This window comes from Tenrec ecaudatus, chromosome 6 (assembly GCF_050624435.1).
Source record: "Tenrec ecaudatus isolate mTenEca1 chromosome 6, mTenEca1.hap1, whole genome shotgun sequence".
NCBI lineage: Eukaryota > Metazoa > Chordata > Mammalia > Afrosoricida > Tenrecidae > Tenrec > Tenrec ecaudatus.
Window position 1 is genome coordinate 8,499,913 of NC_134535.1, and position 22,700 is coordinate 8,522,612.

The 22,700-nt window shown below is 51.8% G+C and overlaps 2 protein-coding genes across 2 annotated transcripts in view; one reads left to right on the top strand and one right to left on the bottom strand.

Moving 5' to 3' along the window:
- Positions 1 to 5,448, bottom strand: part of FAM227A (family with sequence similarity 227 member A) — a 64,048-nt gene extending 58,600 nt beyond the window's left edge. The window contains exons 1-3 of the mRNA XM_075553566.1: positions 5,296 to 5,448; positions 3,202 to 3,284; positions 2,073 to 2,124 (exon numbers count right to left, since the gene is read on the bottom strand). Of these exons, the coding sequence (XP_075409681.1) occupies positions 2,073 to 2,124; positions 3,202 to 3,284; positions 5,296 to 5,419 (259 nt within the window). The 5' untranslated portion in view covers positions 5,420 to 5,448. The remainder of the gene's footprint in view (positions 1 to 2,072; positions 2,125 to 3,201; positions 3,285 to 5,295) is intronic.
- A 9,030-nt stretch (positions 5,449 to 14,478) lies between these two features.
- On the top strand, positions 14,479 to 21,699 carry CBY1 (chibby 1, beta catenin antagonist). The gene is made up of 5 exons (XM_075553567.1): positions 14,479 to 14,575; positions 18,001 to 18,120; positions 19,399 to 19,504; positions 19,589 to 19,707; positions 21,040 to 21,699. The coding sequence occupies exons 1-5, from the start codon at positions 14,483 to 14,485 to the stop codon at positions 21,118 to 21,120; spliced, it is 519 nt and encodes a 172-aa protein (XP_075409682.1). The 5' UTR covers positions 14,479 to 14,482; the 3' UTR covers positions 21,121 to 21,699.
- The last annotated feature ends 1,001 nt before the right edge of the window (positions 21,700 to 22,700 follow it).

Below are 22,700 nucleotides of genomic sequence, written 5' to 3' on the forward strand. Positions count from 1 at the left end.
TAAATACCGAACTGCTAACTGGGTTACCCAGATTCAGATGTCAGCTCCACCACTTATTGGCTGCGCCACCTTGGGGCGGTACAGTAAAATGTCCTCTGCCATCCTCAGTGCGTACGTGGGGCCTTTGCGGGACAGACTCGCAAACACTCGCTTGAATGGCGGAGACAAGAACAGTTGCCTATTGTTCCAGATTCCCTAGCATTTAGAGGTTGGAAGACACGCTTATTTTCCCTTGAAAGCTGTGGAGAATCTTAACTGGGCAGCTGGGAGGTCGGGCCAGTCGGCTGAGGACTCAGGCAGGAAGTCAGGCCCTGCTACCATCAAGTTACATGACACCCGCAGAGGACTGCTCCTGACTCCCAGCTTGCTGAGGTGACTCCATGGTCAATGCCACAAGGTTGTGACTCAGAGCAGCTGCGTAGGGAAGTAGTGTGTGAGGTGGCCCCGGGAACACTGCTCGAGCCGCGGTGAATTCTGCTCGAGCTGATGCTAAAGACACTGTTTCTCAGCTCTCAACATCCGCAAGCAGCTGACGGCGGGAGCAACCTCATCCCGCAGCTGGGTCAGCCCTCTGGGGATGCTGTGGGAAATCCTAAAGTTTCAGGAACTCCTCAAAGAGCCTTTCAAAAGAGAACTAACGCTGCCATGCCACCTGCCGGATCTCCCGCCAAGTATTCCATCCCCGGGGGTGGGGGGTGGGGGTGGGGGTGGGGTAAAATGGCTTTCAGGCCCAGCAGAAACCAGAGACAGACATGGAAAAGGCCCCTTACTCTCTTTAAAAGGGAAGATTTGGCATTCTTGTGTTCCTGCCCACAGGGTGTGACTTGAGGCTTGAGGTCCTTGTCTGCGGAAGAAAGAGAAATAAAGTAAGAGGAAGCCTGGGGCTCCTTCACTGGGTGGTGATTACAATGAGAATTGTTCATTAGGCCTGACTAATGTTCATTAGGAGGACTAAAAACCTTAAAGGGCTGTAGGGTGGGAGAGGGAGGAAAGGGCCCCCCCCCACCCACTTCAAGGAGTTCAAGAAGAAAGGCCGGGTACTGAAGTGCTAATGGAAACAGAGGTACAAATGTGCTTGACACAACGGATGGATTGTATAAGAGCTGTAGGAGCCCCCCTGAAATTATTTAAATAAAAAAAGAAAGAAAGAAGAGGCTAATGGCAGCAATTGTACAACTATGCTGGAGCTAGCGGTACTATGGACTGTAGTAATTCCTGTAAGAGCTCCTAATAAAATATGTTTTAAAAAATTTAAAAAACCAGGGGGAGTGGGGAAGGAGGGGGAAAAATGAGGAGCTGATGCCAGGGGCTTAAGTGGAGAGCACATGTTTTGAGAATGATGAGAGCAATGAATGTACAAATGTGCTTGACACAATTGATGTATGTATATGTATGGATTGCGATAAGAGTTGTATGAGCCCCTAATAAAATGATTTAAAAATATTAAAAAACCAAAATTCACTGCCACGCATCAATGCTGGCTCCTAACAACCTTATAGGGCAGGGTAGAACTGCCCTGTGTGTTTCTGAAAAGGTGAGTCTTTCTCCCACGGAATGGCTGGTGGTTTCGGATCACAGCCCAGTCCGTACCCACTAGGCCACCAGGGCCCCGCTAGGACTGTTGATCAGTCACACGGAGACTACTGGCTTTACTAGTGCCCACTGGTGTCACTGACTTAGCCAGAGGCACCTTCTCCTGCATCCCTCTGCTTGACCCAGAGAACAGCAAGGGAAGCAGCCACCACGTGGGCCAGGGATTCCGAACTGGGTGGAGCCTGGTCTCGGCTGAACTGTGTGACTCCGCCCACCCCGTCTGGTCCCTCACCAGCAGTGCATGTGGCACCTTCCACCAGGGGCATTAAGAAGATTTCATGAGGCAGCGGCCCCCTTCACACTCAACGTCAACAAGTCGGGCTTAAGACAACAACACCCACCCCGCCTCACCCCTCCATGTTTTGTTTTCAAAGTCCTATTCAATTGCTTGTGGGATCTAAAATGTTTTACAAACCCGCACCCCACAAAACCACCACCCAGCTATGAGAAAGGGTTTTTGCCTCGGTCTCCCCGGACGCCACGGTTTCTCTCTCTTAAAGCCTTCTTCTCCACTTCGAATGTCTCAAATGCCTTCAAAAATCAAAAAGAAACGGGGCATTAGGGGGTCCCTGGCCAACCTGGATGGAGGAGGGGCGGGGTGGCGGGCCAGGTCATTTGGCCTGGTGGGTGGGGCACGAAAGCCTATTTTCATCTTGTCTTGAGTCCCTCTCCTGATGTCTGGTGACAAGAGACAGTGAAGCTGGCGGGACATTACGGCAACAAGTGGCGCATTAGGCGGCCGGGAGAGGCTGAGGCCATGGCGAATGACAGAGCTCAGGCTCTGATGAAGACCGCCATTGCTGCGCGGCCCTGCTGATGGAATTCCATGATGGCATGCAGCTCCTTGGGCTACTGGGTACAGAACTCACTGAACCCATGGGCAGTCTGTCCAGACTGGCCACCGTCGGCCACCGAGGGAGGCAGGTTCTGGAGTGAAGTGGCCTGTGATCTCCATCGAGCACACAGCTGTCACCGTGTGGGACATTCTGCCACCGGAGTGACGACAGCCAGCCCCCTGGGCTTGCAAGTCCTTGCCTGTGGGAACCGTCTGTGGGGCTCGCCCTACCACGCCTGGGATCGTCAGTTGTAGCTTATGGGCTGGATGGCATGGCTTTGTGGCTCTCAGTTTTGAACGTATTTTAGAGTGTTCTGAACGTATGCCTCACGTATCTTAAATGCAATTAAGAAGCAAAAGCAAATGCATGCCAGTTGCCCAATTCCAAGGTGGCCAAAAGGACACTTCTGTGGGCTCCTTGCCGGCCTGCCATCGTCCACCTTGTGGGAGTTCTGCTACGCAACTGCTCGGGGCTTAACCTGTTCACCTGTCCCTATAACACGTGGATGGATGTGTGTGTGTGTGTGTGTGTGTGTGTGTGTGTGTGTGTGTGTGTGAATGATTGGAGGGGTGTGTTTGCTTTGTTTGCTATGTTTCCTACAAGTGACTCGAAGCTCTCGATTGTATGAACGGGCGTTTACCTAACTGGAGGGTCCCCAGGGCACTGTCACACCTTGACAAGCCCAAGGGTGAGAAGAAAACATCGCTCAGTTGGACCAACAGACTCCTGGCCCTTCCCGCATGCCTCACGTCAGCCCCCTCCCTGCGCTCACCAGGAGGCTGGCCAGAGGGTTGGGGCTCAGCTCAATTTCAGTAATCCTTTGGTCCACCTGGTCCATGGAGCCAATAATGCAGGCTGGGAGGTGGGCTGGCTAAGGAGGCTCTCTGAATGGCGATTACACAGCGGGGGGCGTCTTCCCAGGAGCCCTCCCCCACCCGCCACTACCACCCTCCCTTTCCGCACCCTCTCACTACCCACTCACATCCTTGGCAGATATCCACGGTCCTTTGATCCCTTTGGACACAAGTCACTTTACAAAGGAACAATTAGATCTAGCCACACGACAGGCACTCCGCTGGGTGATGTCCAAGTTCACCCCCTCCCGCCCCCACGGCTCCTTGGGGAAAAGGCCTAGTGACCTGCTCCCACAAAGGCCATAGATCAATACATCGGATGGTGTTGGTTGAAAAAAAGACAGACAATTTAGGCAGGTCGGTCAAACAAAAACGGAACAGAACAGGTGACTGCTGCTTTTCTTTCTGTCGGAGCCTCAAATGGCCGCGGGAGAATCCTCTGCAAAAGCCTGCACATCCTCTTTCCTTTCCTATGACGCGTGCGTCAGCCTCGCGGCCATTACTTACAAGCCAAAGGCTACTTGAGAGATGGAAGACGAGGAAGCGTGGCCTGTCATAGGAAGTGAAGCGGAGCAGACAGGCTGAGGTGCACGTGGGATGAAGACGCAAAGAGAGGACCTTGGGGCAAGGCCCAGCAAGGAGCTCTGAAGCCAACCCTGGTGGGATCGCGACTTGCGGGTCTGGGGAAGGGTTCCTGAGAGACCAGACACATGGCAGGACGCGCAGTCGTGACCTCGGGTGGCTGGCAGCTGGGATTGGCAAGCACTGGGCTCTGGGTGAGAGGGAACGGCGTAAGGGAGCCCAGTCTCTGTTGGATGGGTTCTAAGGTCCTTCGGAGATGAAGCCGTGGGTCCTGAGCATACAAATGAGGGTAAGAGATGCGATGCAGCTCAATGGAGGCAGGGCAGGAAGAAGGTGGCAGACCCTGGACAACGCAGAGAGGAGCAAACTCTCGGCCCAGGAGGAGGGGCTGGAAGGTGAGAAGAGACAAGGTCAGCTGAAGTCACACCAACCAAGAAGGGCTGGGTCTGCAGCGATCTCTTCTGAAGCTTGGGGGCTCAGTTGTGCCTCTCTATTCGCTGTCTACAGAATCCTTTGGCAGGTAAGCAAATAGGAGACAATTAGGAAAAGGCGCTTCTTTCCCTTTGGCTTATTCTTTCGATAAACACTCTCAACACATCTTCCTTTGAGGCTCGGATTGTTTCAGTAAAGCAAACTCAAGTGAAACCTTTCTAGACTCTCAGGGCATTTTTGGAGGGCAGGTGGGGGCTTAAACGAGACAAAAGCACATTCATGGACATATACGGAATGGGTTAGTGCATTAATGTGGCCACTCACTCACTGACTCACTCACTGACTCACTCACTGACTCATTCACTGACTCACTGTCTCACTCACTGTCTCACTCACTGACTCACTCACTCGCTCACTCACTCACTCACTGACTCACTCACTCACTCATTGACTCACTCATTCGCTCACTGACTCACTCACTCTCTCACTCACTCATTGACTCACTCACTGACTCCCTCACTCGCTCACTCACTCACTCACTCACTCATTCACTCACTCACTCACTGCCATCTAGTCGATGCTGACTCACTGCGACCTCCTGTGGGTTTCTGTTCACAGGAATGGAGAGCCTAGTCTTTCTCTCACGGAGCTGCTGGCAGTTTGGAACTGCCAACCATTCAGATGGAAGCCCAACTCATGACCACTATCCTACCAGGGCCACAGCCAATAGGAGATGCCGATGGTGAATGCCCTCGGCGGCCACCAGAAAGGCTGCAGGCTCAAGTGCACTCAGAGGCCTCTGGGAAGAAAGGCCCGGTGATCTACTTCCCCAAACCAGCCCTAGAAAATCCCATGAAGCACAGTTCTACTCTGCCACACCGGAGTCGAAGGGGCCTTGAGGGGAAAGGACACGAGAGCTTAAGCTTGGCTGCCCTTTATGACATGACTCGGGTTTAGAGTACTGGTCTCAGTGGCAGGGGGCAACACCAAAAGGATACTGGGTGGGTTGTCTTCCAAATCCTTCCTGATGGCATTCTTCATTGCTTCCCGCACATCCTCAGAGACAGCCAGGTCCTCCTCCAATGGGATCATTGGAAAGGCAGCAATATTGATGGCCTCCATCCTCCTGAAGCCAGCCACTGCCCAGCTTCTTGTAAACTGTCAAACAAGAGAGTCCTCTTTGAAAGACCCCTCCTTCCCCACTCCCACCCTGTTCACTCAGTCGGCCTCCTAAGGATCACAAATAACATCGAACCTTCTTGGGAAACGTGAGCCACAAGAGCCCCACCACTGCCACCTGCTGGGTAGGGCTGAAGGCAAGCGAGGCAGATGCTGCGCTAGGTGGGGAAGTAGAACTTTGTACATTTAAGGTATTTTCAAGGCTCTTCCTAACCTGCGAATGCCTGACTCTGAAACCAAGCTCACTGCCACTGGTCAGCTCTGACTCACAGCGACCTGGTAGGGCAGGGCAGAACGAGCCCGTTCAGTTTCGGAGGCTGTACATCTTGATGGGAGCAGGCCGACTTAGCTTTCTCCTGCAGAGCGCATGGTGGGTTCAAACTGCTGACCTGGGGGTTAGCAGTCCAGCGACTAATTCCCTACACCACCAGAGCTCCTTGCCAATGCCCTGAGGGGTGAAAACTCCCCTAGGACTGGCACAAAAGGACAACGATTATAGGAGCCCACTTATATGTACTACCTAGAATAGGCAAATGCGTAGAGCAAAGTTGATGAGTGGTCCCCTGGGGCTGGCGTGGGAGGACAACAGATGATTGCTCAAGGAGTTCATGGGTTTCTGTCTGGAGTGATGAAAAAGTTCTGCAAACAGAGAGCTCTGGTGGCTGCACACATGATGGATATAATTAATATCATTGAACTGTGCACTTAAAATGGTTTAAGTAGAAACATTTATGGACTGTCTACATTAAAATACAATTTTAAGGTGTTTTGTTTTTTTTCTTTAATGAGACAAGAGGACTGAAGAGGGGGCAGGCTCTAGACAGCCTGGTCAGTCAGTTTCCAAACTAGAAATCAGATCAAATCGCCCTGCCTTTCTGTGCTTCAAATGTAAATTAAGAAATTTGGGTTAAGGGACCTCAATACCCCTTTCGGGAGGGGAGGGCGGATAGTGGGTGGATCCGTGGGCGTCTGATTCCAAGTTCAATTCCCGGCCAACGCACTTCAAGTTCAGGCACCACCACTTGCCCGTAAAGGCTTGTGTGAGGCTGTGAAGCTGGGTAAGCTTCAGCGGAGCTTCCAGGCGAAGGTGGATGAGGCAGAAAGGCCGGGTAACCTACTTCTGAGAACCAGCCCCAGGGGATCGTGGGCAGCACGCCAGTTCGAATGCCTGGCCAGTGTTTCCTTGCGTTGTGCCAGGGGTCCCCTGGAGTCGAGGGCTGACTCGTTAGCAGCTAACCACCACAAGAAGGCTCTTTTTGCTTCTTAGAGACAAGGATCCTATGACTGGGTCCAATTCCTCAGCCTGGAGCTCCTGGTGGACCAGAAGTGTGTGCTCGTCTTCAGAAAACAGGCCTCATCAGGCCTCTTCTTCCCTGGTTTTAGAACACACTGCTCCGACAGTCTTCCTGGGGTCTTGCTGAGGGGAAGGGAGGCATCACCACTGGTGGGCCCTCTATGTCCAGAGCCAGGACGGGGGCACAGGCCTGGTGACAGAGCAGTAAGACTTAAGCCTTGCCCTTAAGAAGCTCATAAATGAGAGAGAGAGAGAGAGAGAGAGAGAGAGAGAGAGAGAGAGAGAGAGAGAGAGAGAGAGAGAGAGAGAGAGAGAGAGAGACAGAGAGACAGAGAGCGCACAACTGGGCAGCGAGCGAGCTGCCTTTTCAACACTTTCCTTTCCTCTTCTTTGGCTTGTGCCCTCTATTTACCCCTCTTCTCCCACCCGCCTGCCCCACTAAACTTCTCCCTGGTGCCTAATTCTGCCATGCTCTGCACACTCTGTGCCTCTGTGCCAATTGTTCCTTCTGCTGACTGCCCTGCTTCACGACCTCCCCCGCCCCCCACCGCCCCCAGACACTTCTAGTCAACTCTCAGCCCCAGTGAGAGGTCTTTGAAAAGTCCTGTTGAATTTCTCCCAGCCATTGGTCCCCCTCGCCCTCTGGACAAGCCTAAGATTCTTTCATCTCTCCATCCCAGCGCTTACAACACGCAATTGCGACTCTTGGCTCCTCTGCCCGGATATCCACCACCTGTCTGTCAGTTTGTCGTACTGTGGCGGCCTGTGTGTTGCTGTGATACTGGAAGCTGTGTCACTGGTATTTCAAATACCAGCAGGGTCACCCAAAGGGAACGGGTTTTGGCGGAGTGTCCAGACCAAGAACGGACAGTGGTGAAGAAAGCTGCTGTCCACTTCGGAGGAATCAGCCACTGAAAACTTTACGAACAGCAGTGGAACTCTGCCAGATACGGAGAACTTCAGGAGGAGCAGCGGGACGGTGTCAGCTATCCTTCCAGAAGAGCCCCACAGGTTGGAAGGCACTCAAAATACGACTGAGGAAGAGCTGCCACCCCAAAGGAGAGCCCGCCATGATGACACAGATAGAGCCTGGGGGCGGAAAGCTTTGCAACCTTCATTGTCAATGGGGCACAGCTCAAAATGAGGAGAAGAAAAAGCAGCAAACACCCCTGAATCATTGGAACTTGGAATGTACAAAGTATGAATCTAGGAAAATCGGAAAACAACAAAAATGGACCACATCAATATTAATATCCTAGGCACTGGTGAGCTGAAATGGGCTGGTATGGACCATTTTGATCCAGACAGTCATATGGTTTACTCTGCTGGGAAGGGCACATTCAAGAGGAGTGGTATCACATTCATCCTCAAATAGGACCTTTCAAGGTCTACCTAGCTCTCCTAAAAGCCCTTTGGACTTCTTTCCCAAAGTATCCCCTTCAATAACCTCACCCTTTCTCCTCAACCCTTAAAATAAAAAGAAAAAAAGTTTAAGATCTATTGTGAAGTACAATGCTTTCTGTGATAGGATAATATCTCTTTGCATACAATCCAGTCAATACAACTATTGCTCAAATTTATGCACCAACCACTAAAGTTAGTTATGAAGAAATTGAAGGTTTCTACCAAAGAGTGCAGTTGGAAATTGAACAAACGTGCAATCCACATTGATTGCATTGATAATGATTGGCGATTGGAATGCAAAAGTTGGAAGCAAGAAGAAACCACAGTTGGAAAATACGGCCGTGGTGAGATAAGAAACTGGAGATTGCATGATAGCATTTTTCTAGACCAATGACCTGCTCATAGCAAATACCTTTTTTTCTACAACACAAAAGGTGACTACACACATGGGCTTCTCTAGATGGAATACACTGAAATCAAGTGACTATACCTGTGGGAAGAGATGACAGAGCTAAAACCAGGCCAGGGGCTGACTGCAGAGCAGACCATCAATTGCTCATGTGTTAGCTCAGGTGGAAGGTGAAGAAAATCAAAACAAGTCCACAGAACCAAAATACAGCCTTGAGTATATCCTACCTGAATTCCAAGAACTCCTCAAGAACAGATTTGGTGCATTGACCACTAATGACTGAGACCTGATGAGCTGTGGGAGGACGCCAAGAACATCAGACCCGAGGAAGACAAAAGGTCACTAAAGAGACAAGAAAGAAGGAAAAAAAAGCAAAATAAGTGTCAGAAGAGACTCTGAAAGTTGCTCTGAGTCAGAGAGCAGCTACGACAAATGGAAGAAATGATGGAGTCAAAGAGCTGAACAGAACATTCCAAAGGCCAGCTCAAGAAGACAAAGCCAAGTCCTACAATGAAATGGGCAAGAAGCCAGAGTTAGAAAAACAAAAAGGAAGAAGACATTCAGCATATTCTTTTTTTTTTTTTCACATTCAGCATATTCTAAACGGAAAGAACTGGAGAAAAGAAATTCAAGCTTTGAGTTGCAATATCGAAAGATTCTGTGAGCAAAATATTGAATGATTCAGGAAGGAACCAAAAGTTCCTTTAAAAAAAAGTTGACTTTAAACCATTTCAAGCAGGAACATGAGCAAGAACCAATGGGACTGAAGGAAGACGTCCAGACTGCAACGGAAGGCATTAGGCAAAAATAAGGCTCCAGGAATCGATGGAATGAAATTGAAATGTTTCAACAAGCTGATAGGTAGGCACTGGAAGTGTTAGATCTCGGGGGAGAGACAGACCTCGGTCCTTGACTCCGCGAGAAAGAATTCACACTGAAGCCTGGTTTGTGATCCAAGTGAGTACAGAGTACGCGGCACAGTTACAGACTGCAGCCTGTCCGCTCCGCACTGCAGCCCAGCTGCAGAACCCAGAGCAAAACCTCTGACTTTTCAGGGGCCCTGTTAGGAGGCGTGGTCAACAATACTGGTCGACCCTATTGGCTGAATCAAATTCACCTGGCTTAGATGGGCCAATCCAGGTGTAACGCCCACCTAGGTGTACCACCCCTTCCTGGCCAGAAGCTCGAACCTCTGAGCATGCACAGTGGATGCCCCAGTCCCTATGTTAGCTACCTAACATTTCCCCCCTGAAGAGATACAGACCCAAATCTTTGTGGTACTAGGTGACGACATCTCTAGCTACTTCCAAAAGGGGCGAATTGCAGCTTTGGGTCCACACCCTTCCTGACTTTCCGAGCAGCTTCTAGGGAGGCAGCACAAGATGAGGGGCCCTGCCAGTGCCTGTGTAAACCTGAAACTTCTTCTAACGCTCATAAAACTCACTTGGATCACAAACCAGGCTTCTGCGTGAATTCTTTCTTGTGTGGAGCCAAGGACGGAGGTATACATTCTCACATTAAAGAGCAATATCATTGACGTCACATGCAAGTAAAATTTTGCTGAAGATCGTCCAACAGCAGTTGCAGCTGGACATTGACAGGAAATTTCCAGAAATCCAGACTAGATTCAGAAGACGTGGAACAAAGGTTATTATTGCTGAAATGGATGGGCTTTGACTGAAAGCAGAGACCACCAAAAAGATGCTTACTTGTGTTTCGCTGACGACATGAGCATGGATCACAACAGCTAGGGATAGCTTTAAAAAGAATGGGAATTCCAGGACACTCCGTGTGCTCACGCAGAATTTGTACATAGATCAAGTGGCATTCATGTGACCAGAACATGGGAATACTGTATGGCTTAAAATTAGGTAGGACAGGTGTGCATCAAGATTGTACCCTCTCATCACATTTAGTCAATCTGTAGGCTGAGCAAATCATTAAGAGAAGCTGGATTATATAAAGAAGAATGCGGCTTCAGGATTAGAGAAAGACTTATTAATAACTCATGTTGATGCAGGTGTGGTGGTTTCATGTTGGGCTGTGATCCCAATGGTTAGCAGTTTGAAACCACCAGCAACTCCAGGGGAGAAAGATTGGGCTTTCTACTCCAGTAAACAGTTAGAATCTCAGAAACCCACACGAGGCCTCTAGGTACCGACATTGACTTGATGGTAGTGAGTGGTTGGTTGGTTGGCTGGTTGGTTATGCAGATGACACAACCTTGCTTGCTAAAAGTAAGGACTTGAAGCACTTGCTGTTGAAGATCAAGGATTGCAGCCTTCAGTGTGGATTACAACTCAAGGTAAAAAAATAAATCCTTACAATTGAACCAACAGGTAGCAGTATCATGATGAACAGAGGAAACACTGATATTATCAAGGATTTCATCGTGCTTGAATCCACGATCGATGCTCATGAAAGCAGAGTTAAGATCAAAAGCCACCTTGCATTGGAGAAAGCTGCTGTACAGGACTTCTTTAATGTGTTTAAAAGCCAGGATGTCACACTGAAGACTAAGGTATGGTTGAGCCAAGCCACGATGGCCTCCTCTACATGTGAAAGTTGGACACTGAATAAAGAAGACCAAAGAAGAATCGATGCCTGTGAATCATGGTGCTTCTGAAGAATATTTCATGAACTGCCTAAAAAACAAACAAATCCATCTTGGAAGAAGGACAGTCAGAATGCCCCTTAGAGGGAAACATGGCAAGACTTCGCCTCACATACTTTGGATATGTTGTCAGGAGAGACCAGTCCTCCCTGGAGGACTGCTTGCTAAAGCAGAGGGGCATCAAGAAAGAGGAAGGCCCTCTGCAGGATGGACGGACAGTCGCTGCAATAAGGGACTCAAAGATAACTGCAATTGGGAAGATGGAGCAGGACCAGGCAGTGTTTCATTGTGCTGTACACAGGGATGCCATGCATCAGAACTGATTCAACAGCGTCTAACGACATGTCCAAATACCAGCCAATGAAAAATCTGTGGCTCATAAGAGCTTGCTCACAAGACCAAGCCCTGCGTGAGTTTTCTTGTGCATGGGGGTTGTTATAAGCTAGGGGCTAACTCATTGGAAACTAACTACATCTTTGTCCACTTGGCAAAATATTCCTTAAGAAGTAGGCTCACCTACTTCTTGATGCTGGCCCTCATGAGAAGATCACTGAAGATACGGGTGCTACAGCAAAGTGTGGTGAAGAAACCAGATGGTGCCCAGCGATCAGAAAGAATAGTGTCTGGAGTCTTAAAGGCTTGTCTTCAAACAAGCAGTCAGCAAGTGAGGCATCAACTAAGTCCACATGGAAGTAGCACACTAGCCTGTGTGACCCAAAGATGATAAATAATAAAATCCACCACCCCCCCGAATGAGGAAATGGTAGTTGAGCTTAAATTGTGAACACCCAGTTTGCAGAAGGCAACGGATGACAGGGAGTGTGAACCCCAAATCCACTGCAGGGTCCCTCTCTACATGGATGAAGCCGCTGATGAATCCCCTTTGTCCACAGCCGAGGGCTGTGAATAGACTTGCTATCAGACAGAGAATATCGCAAACTCAGTCATGGCAGAGGTCATTAGGTTAACATGTGACATCTGACCATTTGATCTCCCTTTTGAGTCATTTTAAATAAGTTCTAGCTTTTTCTCTCCATTGGGATTTTTTCCCCTCTGGTTTATTTTTGTTCTCTTTTTTGTTGTCGTGTTTTCCAGTTATATGAAGATTGGGATGGGTGAAGCTGTAGAGACAGTAACTGGATTAGGGGCTTATTGGAGGCACAGTGAGAAGGGGACTGGGGGCGTGGGGAGATGGGGAGCTAACAATGAGCACAAGAAGGTAAAACATGCTTGGGAACTGACTGTAGAACTCATAAATATGACTGAACTATGGAAGTGTATAATATGTAAACCATAGTATCAATAAAATTATATTTAAAAAGATAAAAAAGTAGGTTCACGCAATACTGGACATGCCTACTGGGCACAGCTGACAGAAGTTCTGCTGCAGACAGAAGAACTGCCTCCTTCACATTTCTGATCCTGCCTTGTAACCTACTAACTTCCCTACCCAACCCCTAAACTCTTGAGTATTGGATGTGACGTCCATGTGACCATAGCAACAGACCACGGACCTCTGCAGAAAAGGGGAGTGCTGTGGGAAGGGCTCTGGGTAGCAGAACAGAGTCAAGAAAGTTGGAGCGGGGATGTATGTCTGACCTCATAGGAATCAGCCTCGGGCTGATGTGGAATCTGATTCTCCTTCCTGGAAGTGAAGCAAGTGGGGAAGGTCAGACAGACTTCCCATTTCCTCCTCCAGTTATGATTCCCAGACGATGGCCCCACCTGGATGGCCACGACCTGTCAGTGGAAGCTTGGGCTTGGCTATGGTGCTCAAAAAGTTCAATGGAGCTTCCAGACGAAGACAGACTAGGAAGAAAGGTCTAAGGATCTACTTCCCAGAACAGGGCCAATGAAAACCCAATGGGTCATCACGGTCTGATCCATAATCAGCCATGAAAATGGTATAGGACCCAGCAGCGTTTCATTCCATGGGGTAACCGTGACCTCCAGGCCGAGCTGGAAGCTGCTAACATCAACAACAGGAAATAAAGAAAGAGCCTTAGTTAACCAAAGGGAAGAGGCACCTCTGGAAGGGAGTGAGGCTGGAGGGGTAAGAAGAGGCTAGACCTGTGCCTTCCAACAGTGCACATGAGTCTTTGGGATTTGGTGTGACCGAATTTTTCATTTTAATTAGTTTAACTTGAAAAAGCACAGCAGTGTAAACTTTAAAATATTGATGACGGTTTGAAATGCTACTGTTTTGGCACACTGAGTGAAGTATAATATTCAAATTAATTTTTCATCTTTTTACTTGCTCTTTAAAATGTGACTACCAAAAACACTGTCAATTCCATGTAGCTTGTGTTATATGTTTCCATGGCTCGTGGGGGCTGGGCGGCAGATTGTGGTTAGGAAGTTGCGAAGCTCCCCTCGAAAAGTCGGGGATTGTAATGGCACGGGCACCAGGAGCCCCTCGGGTTCTGTGGCTAGTTGGGAGGATGGCCTGGTACACCCACCCCCCCCCACCAAAAAAAATCACGCCCCGTAACATCAAATCTATTGTGTCCACCTAGAGAACCCAGCATTTCCGAGGCCTTGTGGTCAGCAGTCCAGCGTGTAAACCCCAGGCCACGTCCTCGTGCACCAAGTGGACACTGGAGTCTACTCCTTGTGCGGGACGCTGCGTTTCTGCAGGGATCGAACACCCCGGGGGCCTCGGGGAGCTGGGAGTCGATCGAGGGGTTCCCTGCTGTTTTCCCACCGAGCACCTTGAAGCCAGCAGGGCCTGGAGGGGGCCCCCGCCCGCTAGAACGACAGTCTTACCTGAAGTCATGGGGGATTCCGACCACGGGCCCAGTTCCAGCCCAGGTCCCTCAGGGGACCCCGCCAACTTCTGGAAAGGGGCCCCGTGTCCTTTGCTGTGGGGCTGGACAGAAGCGGGAGCAGAGGCGTGGGGGAGAGGCCCATTCTGCCACTGTTGAGTCCCGGGTTCTCCTGGCAACGCGGGGCGGACCCCCAAGACCAGGGTGCTGCCACAATGCGGCGGCCCGCGCACACCGCGGGGACCCCGGCGGGACGCCGTTACCACGGAGACGGGCCGCCAGCTGCGGACCGAGACGAGACCAATGGATTTGTGGGGAGCACGGAGAGCGCCCCCGGTGCCCCCTGGCGACGTGGGGCTCGTAAGTGACCCGCGAGGACATTTCTTGGGGGGCTCCGTTGAACGTGCCGAGCGGCGCCTGCGAGAGCCTCCGGAGCCCCGCGTGGGCGCGCGCGGGGGGGACCCCGCCTCACCGAGTACCCCCACGGTCCGCGGTGGTTCGGCGTGGAGCGGCGCTGCGCATGCGCGCGGGCCGGACCGGCGACTGGGGACCCGGGCGGGTCCTTGCGGGGACCTCGGCGGGGGTTCGACCTTGGCTTCGGGGACCGCGCCAGGTACGTCTCTGAGCTCGGCGTTGGGGGGACAGCGAGGCCCGAGGGGGCCTCTCCCCGAGGGGGGTGGAAGGCCCGTTCCTCAGTTTACCCAGGGCGTCTACCCAGCTGGAGCGTCCGGGGCGCTCGAGGAGGGGGTGGAAGCCGGGCCCCAGCACCTCGCTTTCCCCTCGGAGGTAAATCGGGAGGCTGATTTCTCCCTGTGGATCTGCGGTGAAGACGATTGATTGGGCACAATTGTTTACACCCGTTCTTGGGCGGCTGATCGCCCCGGGATGCGCGTTCTTGGCTGGTCCTAGCTTTGAGAGTTTGACGAAAATCCTATTTCTCCTTGCCCAGCCTGTAAAAGTTAAAATAACGGTGGAGTGTTTTGTGGGCCTCTGCAAACGGCCAAGCATCCCTGTCACTTCTGATTTGCATCATCAGAGGACAGGGGGACCGTCCCACTGCCGTTGGGTCAATTCCAACGCTGTGGACCCTAGGAGGAGAGCTGGCCTCTGGCTTTCCAAGGCTGTGCATCTGGACCAGAGCGGAAAGCCTTGTCCTGCCCTGCAGCCGTTGTGGGTTCACACTGCTGATCTTATAACTAGTGCCCAACCCGTGACCCACTGGCCACCAGCCCTTCTTATCTTAGGCAGACACCCAGCTTGACCCTCATTCTGTCAGTGTCTCCCGGTGTGATTTGGGGCAAGTTAGCTAAAGTTTCTAAGCTTCTATTTTCTAATGTTGACGAGATACCCTTACCTGACCCCTTGATGGTTGTGGGGATCAAATGACCCAGATTTTTATCAACACTTAAGCACGCGAGCACATAAAGGAGCTAGAATGTGGGTTAAGTGTTGGCCTGCTAACCACAAGGTCAGCGGTTCAAACCCACTATCTGCTCCAAGGGAGAAAGAGGAGGCTGTCTGCTCCAGTAGAGATGCACAGTCTCAGAAAGTCTGCGTAGGGTCACTAGGAGACAGAAATGAGTTGGGTTGGTTTGGAAATGTCCCCAGATGCAGGAAGGGATAAGGGCTGTTTTTAACTATTTTGTTTTGTTTTGATAACTCATGGTCGTTATGAGTCAGAACCCACTTTGTGGCACCTAACAACACACGTGTACATATTATCCTAGCAAAGTCATGAAGTTTGGGTGTATCTTTTTTCTAAAACATTAGGCTTGAGCCTCCTGAGATAGGGGCAGTCTTGGTGGTACAAAAATTAATACTCTCCTGCTAACAACAGGCTGGCCATTGAAACCAACCTCGTGGCCCCTCAGGTCCCCTAGAGAAGAGACTGTTGCCTAGAAACTCCAAAAGGGTAGTTTCCTATCACACGAGGTGGCTCTGGCTTGGAATAGACTCCGTAGGACTTAATAACAGGGTTTGATGTTAGGGTGTGTTTGTTTGGATGGATGGATGGCACAGCACAACGTCGAGACAACGTAAAGGGAGAACTCTTTGTAACGTATGAGAGAAGGCTGCCAGGCAGGGCCCACAGCAGTTGCCCCTGGGGGCAGCAGAGCAGTGAGGTGGGACTGCAGGAGCTGCTCTGTCTGGTCGACTGAGGGGGTTAGCCAGGTCTCATGGATTTCTTTCGATCGGGGATTCTGAATAGTTCTGTGGGCTCCAGGAAAAAAGGCCACGCCTGGCTGTGGGCTTCTGGCATTTGGACGCCTATTTCTAGAGTGCAACTTTGTTAGATCTTGATAAGGGAGTGGTTGGGGACTGGGCTTAGTCAACGGCCCACAAAGAAGGACAGTTGAGAATGTTTAGGCAGGACCTCAACTCTGGATCAAGAACACACTTATAAAATATTACCTTCGAAGTACCTTTCTTTGGGAAAAGTAATTTGGCATTAGGTGCAAGCAAGTCTGTTTCAACTCAGCCACCCTGTGTCCAACAGAATGAAACTGCCCGGCCCCGGCCATCCTCCCAGCCTTTGCTATTCCTGCGTCCACTGCGGCAGCCACTGTGTCAATCCATCTCATTGAGCGTCTTCCTCCTTCGATGGCCTTCGGGGACCGGTCCCCCTGGGTAACAAGTCCAAAGCACCGCGCCATCCTTGTTCCTAAGGAACATAACCAGCTGTACTTCTTTGGAGACAGATGTGTTCATGCTTTTGGCAGCTCATATTCCTCACCGATGCCATAATTCAAAAGCGCCGATTCTTCTTAGGTCTTCCTTATTTATTGTCTGATTTTCCAATGTAGGAGGGGGCTTCAAATCGTTCATGGAACAATTCCATAATCTTTCGATTCCATTTATCTCTGAGCCCCCTGGTATATGAGTAGATGGAAAACGTATGGCTTTGGTCGGGGCACCTTCGACTTCAAAGTGACATCTTTGCCTTTGGACACTTTTCCAGAGATCCCTTGCAGCAGATTTGCCTGGCGCAATATTTTGTTGAATTCCGTGGCTCCTGCAATGGGCATTGATTATGAATCCAAGGAAAATGAGATCCTTGACAACTTCAGTCTTCTCTCTGTTGAACACGATGCTGCTTATTGGTCCAGTTGGGAGAATGGTTGTTTTCTAGTTTTATTTTATTTTATTGGGGGCTCTTACAGGTCTTATCAAGATCTATACCTATATCCATTGTGTCAAACACATCTCTACATATGCTGTCTTCGTCTTTTTCAAAACATTTTCTTTCTACTTGAGCCCCAACCCCCCCCCCCCCGGGAGCAGCCATGTGTCCACCCATCACATCAAGGCCTTCCTCTCTGGGGCTGCCCCTCTGCCTCACCAAGCACGATGTCCTTCTCCAGGGACTGGTCTCTCCCGACTGCGTGACCAAAGTATGTGAGACAAAGTCTCACCATCTTTGCCTCTCAGGAGCGTTCGGCCTGCGCTTCTTCCCAGACAGACGGATTGGTCTTTATGGCAGTCTGTGGCACTTTCAGTCTTCTTCGCCAGCACCGTTGTTAAAATGTAATCAATTCTTCCTCAGTCTTCCCGATTCAAAGGTCCAACTTTCACAAGCATGTGAGGCCATTGAAAATACTGTGAAAACCCAACTCACTGCCACCGAGTCAATGCAGACTCATAGTGACACCCTGTGGGTTTCCAAAACTGTTCACGGGAGTAGAAAGCCCCATCTGTCTCCCAGAGAGCTGCTGGTGGTTTCGAACTGCCGACCATGTGGGCCGCAGTCCAGCACATCGCCTTGATCCCCCCCAGGGCTCCTCCCCTGTCAAAAGGAGATTCTACTAGGCGCTAATTGCGTGTGTGAAAATGCAGTGAGACATTGCACGTGATGGTCTTAGCACGCCACCTGGAGCAAGGTGGGTAAGAGTGCACACTCGGGGCCCTGGCACTCCACACCCAGGAGCTGTTAGCCAGATGGGTGAAGAGTGTATACTCGGGGCCTGTGGCAAAGCCTATGCCGCCATGACTGAAGACAGGGCATCCCATTTCCCCATCCCTGACTTGTTCTGGCCCTAGGAGAAGGGAGCAGCCATTGATCTTCCCGTCACCGAGCCAGTGATGCCTCTCTTTGGGAACACCTTCAGCCCAAAGAAGACACCTCCCCGGAAGTCGGCCTCTCTCTCCAACCTTCACGCTGTGAGTGTCTGTCGGCCCAGCAGGCACCCATTTCACTTGCCTCATTGCTTCAGCTAAAAGACAAAGTATGTCTGAGTCAGAGCCGATTGTTTGAGGACCTAATAAGATTTGCGACCCCAAACACTAGTCTCCAATTTGGCTTCCACTTTATTCCGAGACCAGGAACGAAGTCTAGACACTTTCCCCAAACAGCTGTTTTCTCAAAGGACAGTGATTTGCCGACAGGAGTGGCATTCAGACAGCTAGGCCGCGTGTTCAAAGGCAGTTTCAAAGGAGATTTTCCAGCTCTGTCTGGAGCCAAGCCCACAGCATTAGCATAAATGATAGCCTGCCTAAGTGGCCCGCCATCTATAATAATAATAATAATAGTAATCTCTATGGAGTTTTAAAATGATAAGTTGGAAGTGGGGCCACATGCAAATCCATTTGAGTGCCCAGTTGAGAGAGGCTGTACCCACAGGCACAGCACTCCCACAGGGGCCTCTTCTGCTCAGCTCCATGGAGCATCGTGTGCGACTGACTGGCTTCTTCGTGGAATCCCATCTGCTTATCGCTGGGCGCTCACAAACCCAGGCTGCCTGTCTGTCAAAGCCAGCAAGGCACGTAGCCTGCCTCCCCAGAGCAAGTCCTTCACAGAAGGGGAGCAGATGGGTCGCAGGGCTCTTATGTGTTCACACGGGCCTTTGGGTCTTTGAGCCCATCGCCCCCAATCACAGTCAAGGTGGGGAAGCCTCTCCCTCTGGCCAGGCTGCACAGCTCATCATACCACACGACCCTTCGGGGACATCCTATGGCCTGACCACACAGTAGGAGCGCAGCCTCTGGTTGGCACCCGCCACAGGTTGGGAAGTGAACCCCCACAAGGCTTTGTGTTCTGGCCGTGGATTTGATGAGCTCCCCACCATGACGGGACAAGGCCCTGGCTCCTGAGCGTGACCTCGCTCCAGCTCCTCCCTGCCCTTGCCGTCTACACCTTAGGCTCCAGCACACGAGTGTCATTCTCCCCCACCTGGGCCTCTGCTCGCTGAGGGCTCCCTTAGGCAGCAACTCCCGGCACGCGTGGGGATCTGCTGGGTGCTGAGCTCACCCGCAGGCACCAGGAATCAGAGGTGGAATAAGGATCCCAAACCAAAGCAGCTGCCATCAGGTTGATTCCAACGCACAGTGACAGGGCCCTACGCGACAAAGGGCAACGGCTCCCTAAGTCTTTCCGGGAGCAGCCTGCCTCGGCTTCCTCCCGCTGGGATCGCGAAGGCTGACTCAAGTGTCTCCCCACAGCTGGACCGGTCCACCCGGGAGGTTGAGCTGGGCCTCGACTATGGGACGCCCACCATGAACCTGGCGGGGCAGAACCTCAAGTTTGAGAATGGCCAGTGGATAGCAGGTGGGCTCCATGTCCTGCCTTTGTGTCAGGCCACAGTGGAATGAAGTCCCCTGTGTAACTCTCCCGCTCCCCGACTTCCTGCAGACATGGGGATCAGCGCGGGTGTGGACCGGAGGGAGGCCCAGCGCCTCCGCAGGCGGAACCAGCAGCTGGAGGAAGAGAACAATCTCTTGCGGCTGAAAGTGGACATCCTGCTGGACATGGTGAGCATGGGTGTGGGGGAGGAGCAGGGGCAGCGGGTGTCTGCGTTTCCAAACTGCTGACCTTTCGGATAGCCGCCGAATGTGTAACCCACTAAGCCACCAGCTCTTCCGTGGGTGATTCTCACTGCCATCTCATCGATCCCGGCTCATAGCAAGCCTATAGGACGGTGTCGAACTGCCCTGCGCGGGTTTCTGAAACGGAAAGATCCCAAGGAGAAAGTGACCTCCTTTCAAGCATTTCCTTTCCCGAATCACGTAATGGAAAGAGACCAGTGGATTTGTTACGCATTGGGCTGCTAAGGTCAAGGCCAGCAGTTTGAAACCGCCCCCATGAAAGATATCCAGTCCTAAAAACCCACTCACTACCACTGAGTCCATGCTGACCCACTGTGACCCCATGGGACAGGGTAGAACAGCCCCTGTGGGTTTCTGAGACAGCGACTTTGTATGGGAGTAGGCAGCCCCATCTGTCTCCCGCCGAGTGACGGGCAGTTTCCACCCACTGACTGCAGACCGCAGCCCAGTGCATAACCACGACGCCACCAGGGCCCCTCGAGCAACCCACAGGGGCAGTTTTACTCTGTCCCACGGGGTCGCTAGGAGTTGGAATCCACTTGATGGCAGTGAGTTTGGACTCGCATGTGTGAGCTTCCGCCCAGAAACAGTGTAGATCACGATCCTTCCGCTCTACAATCACCAACATCGGTCTTTCTCATCTGCTGCCCTGGTGATGTGTAGCGGGTTCTGAGTTGGGCTGCTAACCGAAAGGTCAGCAGTTTGAAACCACTAGCCGCTTGCGGAGAAAAAGATGAGGCTCTCTTCTCCCGTAGAGATTTATAGTCTCAGAAGTTCTGCTCTGGCCTTTCGGGTCTCTGAGTCGGCATCAACTTGATGGCAGTGAGTTTGGAGTTTGGTTCGAGGGTTCCTGAATGCAGTGCCAAAAAACCCCCAACCACCCTGCCACCAAGTCAATCCTGACGCCGAGCAGCCCCGTGCAGAGGCTCCGAGGCTGTCCATCTTTACAGGAACAGACAGCCTCATCTTTCTCCCTCGGAGTACCTGGTGGGTTTGAACCACCAACCAACCACTGCTTACCAGCAGTTCCACCAGGGCTCCTCCTGCACACTTGTGAGTGATCAGAAAGGTAGAGCAGTGGGTTGAAGATGCTCCTCAAGTCCTGTGGCCCCGGGGCCATCAGGTGGTCGCCCACGCCCTCCCTGCCCACTTACCAAGGGCAGCCCCTTCGTGGAGGCTGTCAGTGCCAGAGAGATGCCAGAGGGACCTGGCAGCCCCACCCTCGTCATCACGGCCTGTCGCTTGCCTGCCTTTCAGCTCTCAGAGACCACTGCCGAGTCCCACCTGATGGAGAAGGAACTGACTGAGCTGAAGACTGTCAGCCGGAGGAGGAAGTGAAGACCCCCAAAGAGATGTGTCAGGACAGGGGGAGCCCACTCATCAGGAGGAGTGTGTGGCCGAGGAGCTGTTAATTTTTGTTATTATTTTTTTTAAGCCAAACTAGTGGAAAAGGTTCCAGAGGAGAGAGTTCAGTGTGAGAGGGCCCAAGGACCCTGCACCCTTGGTCTGGCAACACTGTAAAGGAAACCAAGCCCCTACACCAGGCCAGAACCAGAAGTGTGAGCTGCAATGCCAGCCCGTAAGCCAGGTGTCAGGGAGCCCAGACAGGTGCTCCGCCTCGGGCGCTCTGTGGACAGCTCCTGTTGGCCGAACAGCTGGAGCTCACCACCTCACCCCCACCCCACAGGCGGGAGCTTGGGGAGAGTGGCAGGGGGAGGTCCTGAGTGGGCTGGGGCCTGGTTCTCTGTCTCCCTCAGGCCACTCTTTCCAGGCGGTAAAGAATACTTACCTCCCACCCCCCACCCCCAACGCATCCCCCAGCCCTGGTGTGGCAGCAAGTACCAACTTCCCATGCCGCACTCTGCGAACGTCTTGGTGACACAATTTCTTTCTTTTAATTAAATGACATCAAATAAACCTGTTGCCCAAGTGAGTTAAAAAAAATATGACGTTGCAGATCTTGAAGAAGCCGACGGAGTCAGGAATCCAAGCTCCCCTCTCTGTGGGTCATGGCGGGGTCCTGAGGGAACATCACCCTGGTGGAACATTCCAGCACCCAGAGCCCAGGCAGAGGCTCAGGAGCAGAGCCAGGCGCTCTCTGCCCAGACTCCCCTGCCTTCTTCCTGGAAGCTGGGACTGGCCTGGGCCTGGGGGCACAGAGTGGTTGGGGTGGGGGCTGGGTTCCTGGGCTGAGTCCATGTGAGATGGCCCTCCTTGGCAGAAGAGGAGAATGGACAAAGTAGGTAAGAAGGGAGTTAGCTCCCAAAGTTGAGGAGCAGAGGTGGGGTGGGGAAGGGGGAAAGCCTCAAACAGAGAGGCCTTTCAGGGTGGGGGAGTTCCCCTGGGCTGAGCTGAAGAAATGCAACCCAATGCCCCGGCCTGCTTCCTAACAGGGGAGTACCACTGAATTCCGAAGCCATCAGGGATGGCAGGGGGTCCAGGAGGGTACTGAGAGGTCAGCCGGCCATCATCCAGTGAGCAAGCGCCCTGGGCCAGACACTGGCTTCTCATTCTCCTGAAAGCCCTTCCCAGGCCATCTCACCAACCTCCTCCTCACTCACCGCCATCGGCTCGATTCCAACCCTTGACGTGCGACAGCGTAGAACTGCTCTGTCCTCCTCCCTCTCCGGGGTCCTTCCTCTCTTCTGCTCCCCACCCGGCATACTCAGTGGCACCGGGCTGTCCCTGTGTGTTCTTAGAGCTGGAAGCTTTAGAACCATCCAAAGAGCTCTTAGCCTTACACATAGATGTTCATTTTTTGTCTTTTAAACCATGTGAGCATCGATAGCTTTAGCGGTTCAGTTTTCCTACAACTTGTTTACAGACCCCCCATCCCCAAACAACCCAAACCCCCACGCCCACTGCTGTCAGGTCGATATCAAATCACAGCAACCCTCCAGGACAGGGGGGCCTCCAAG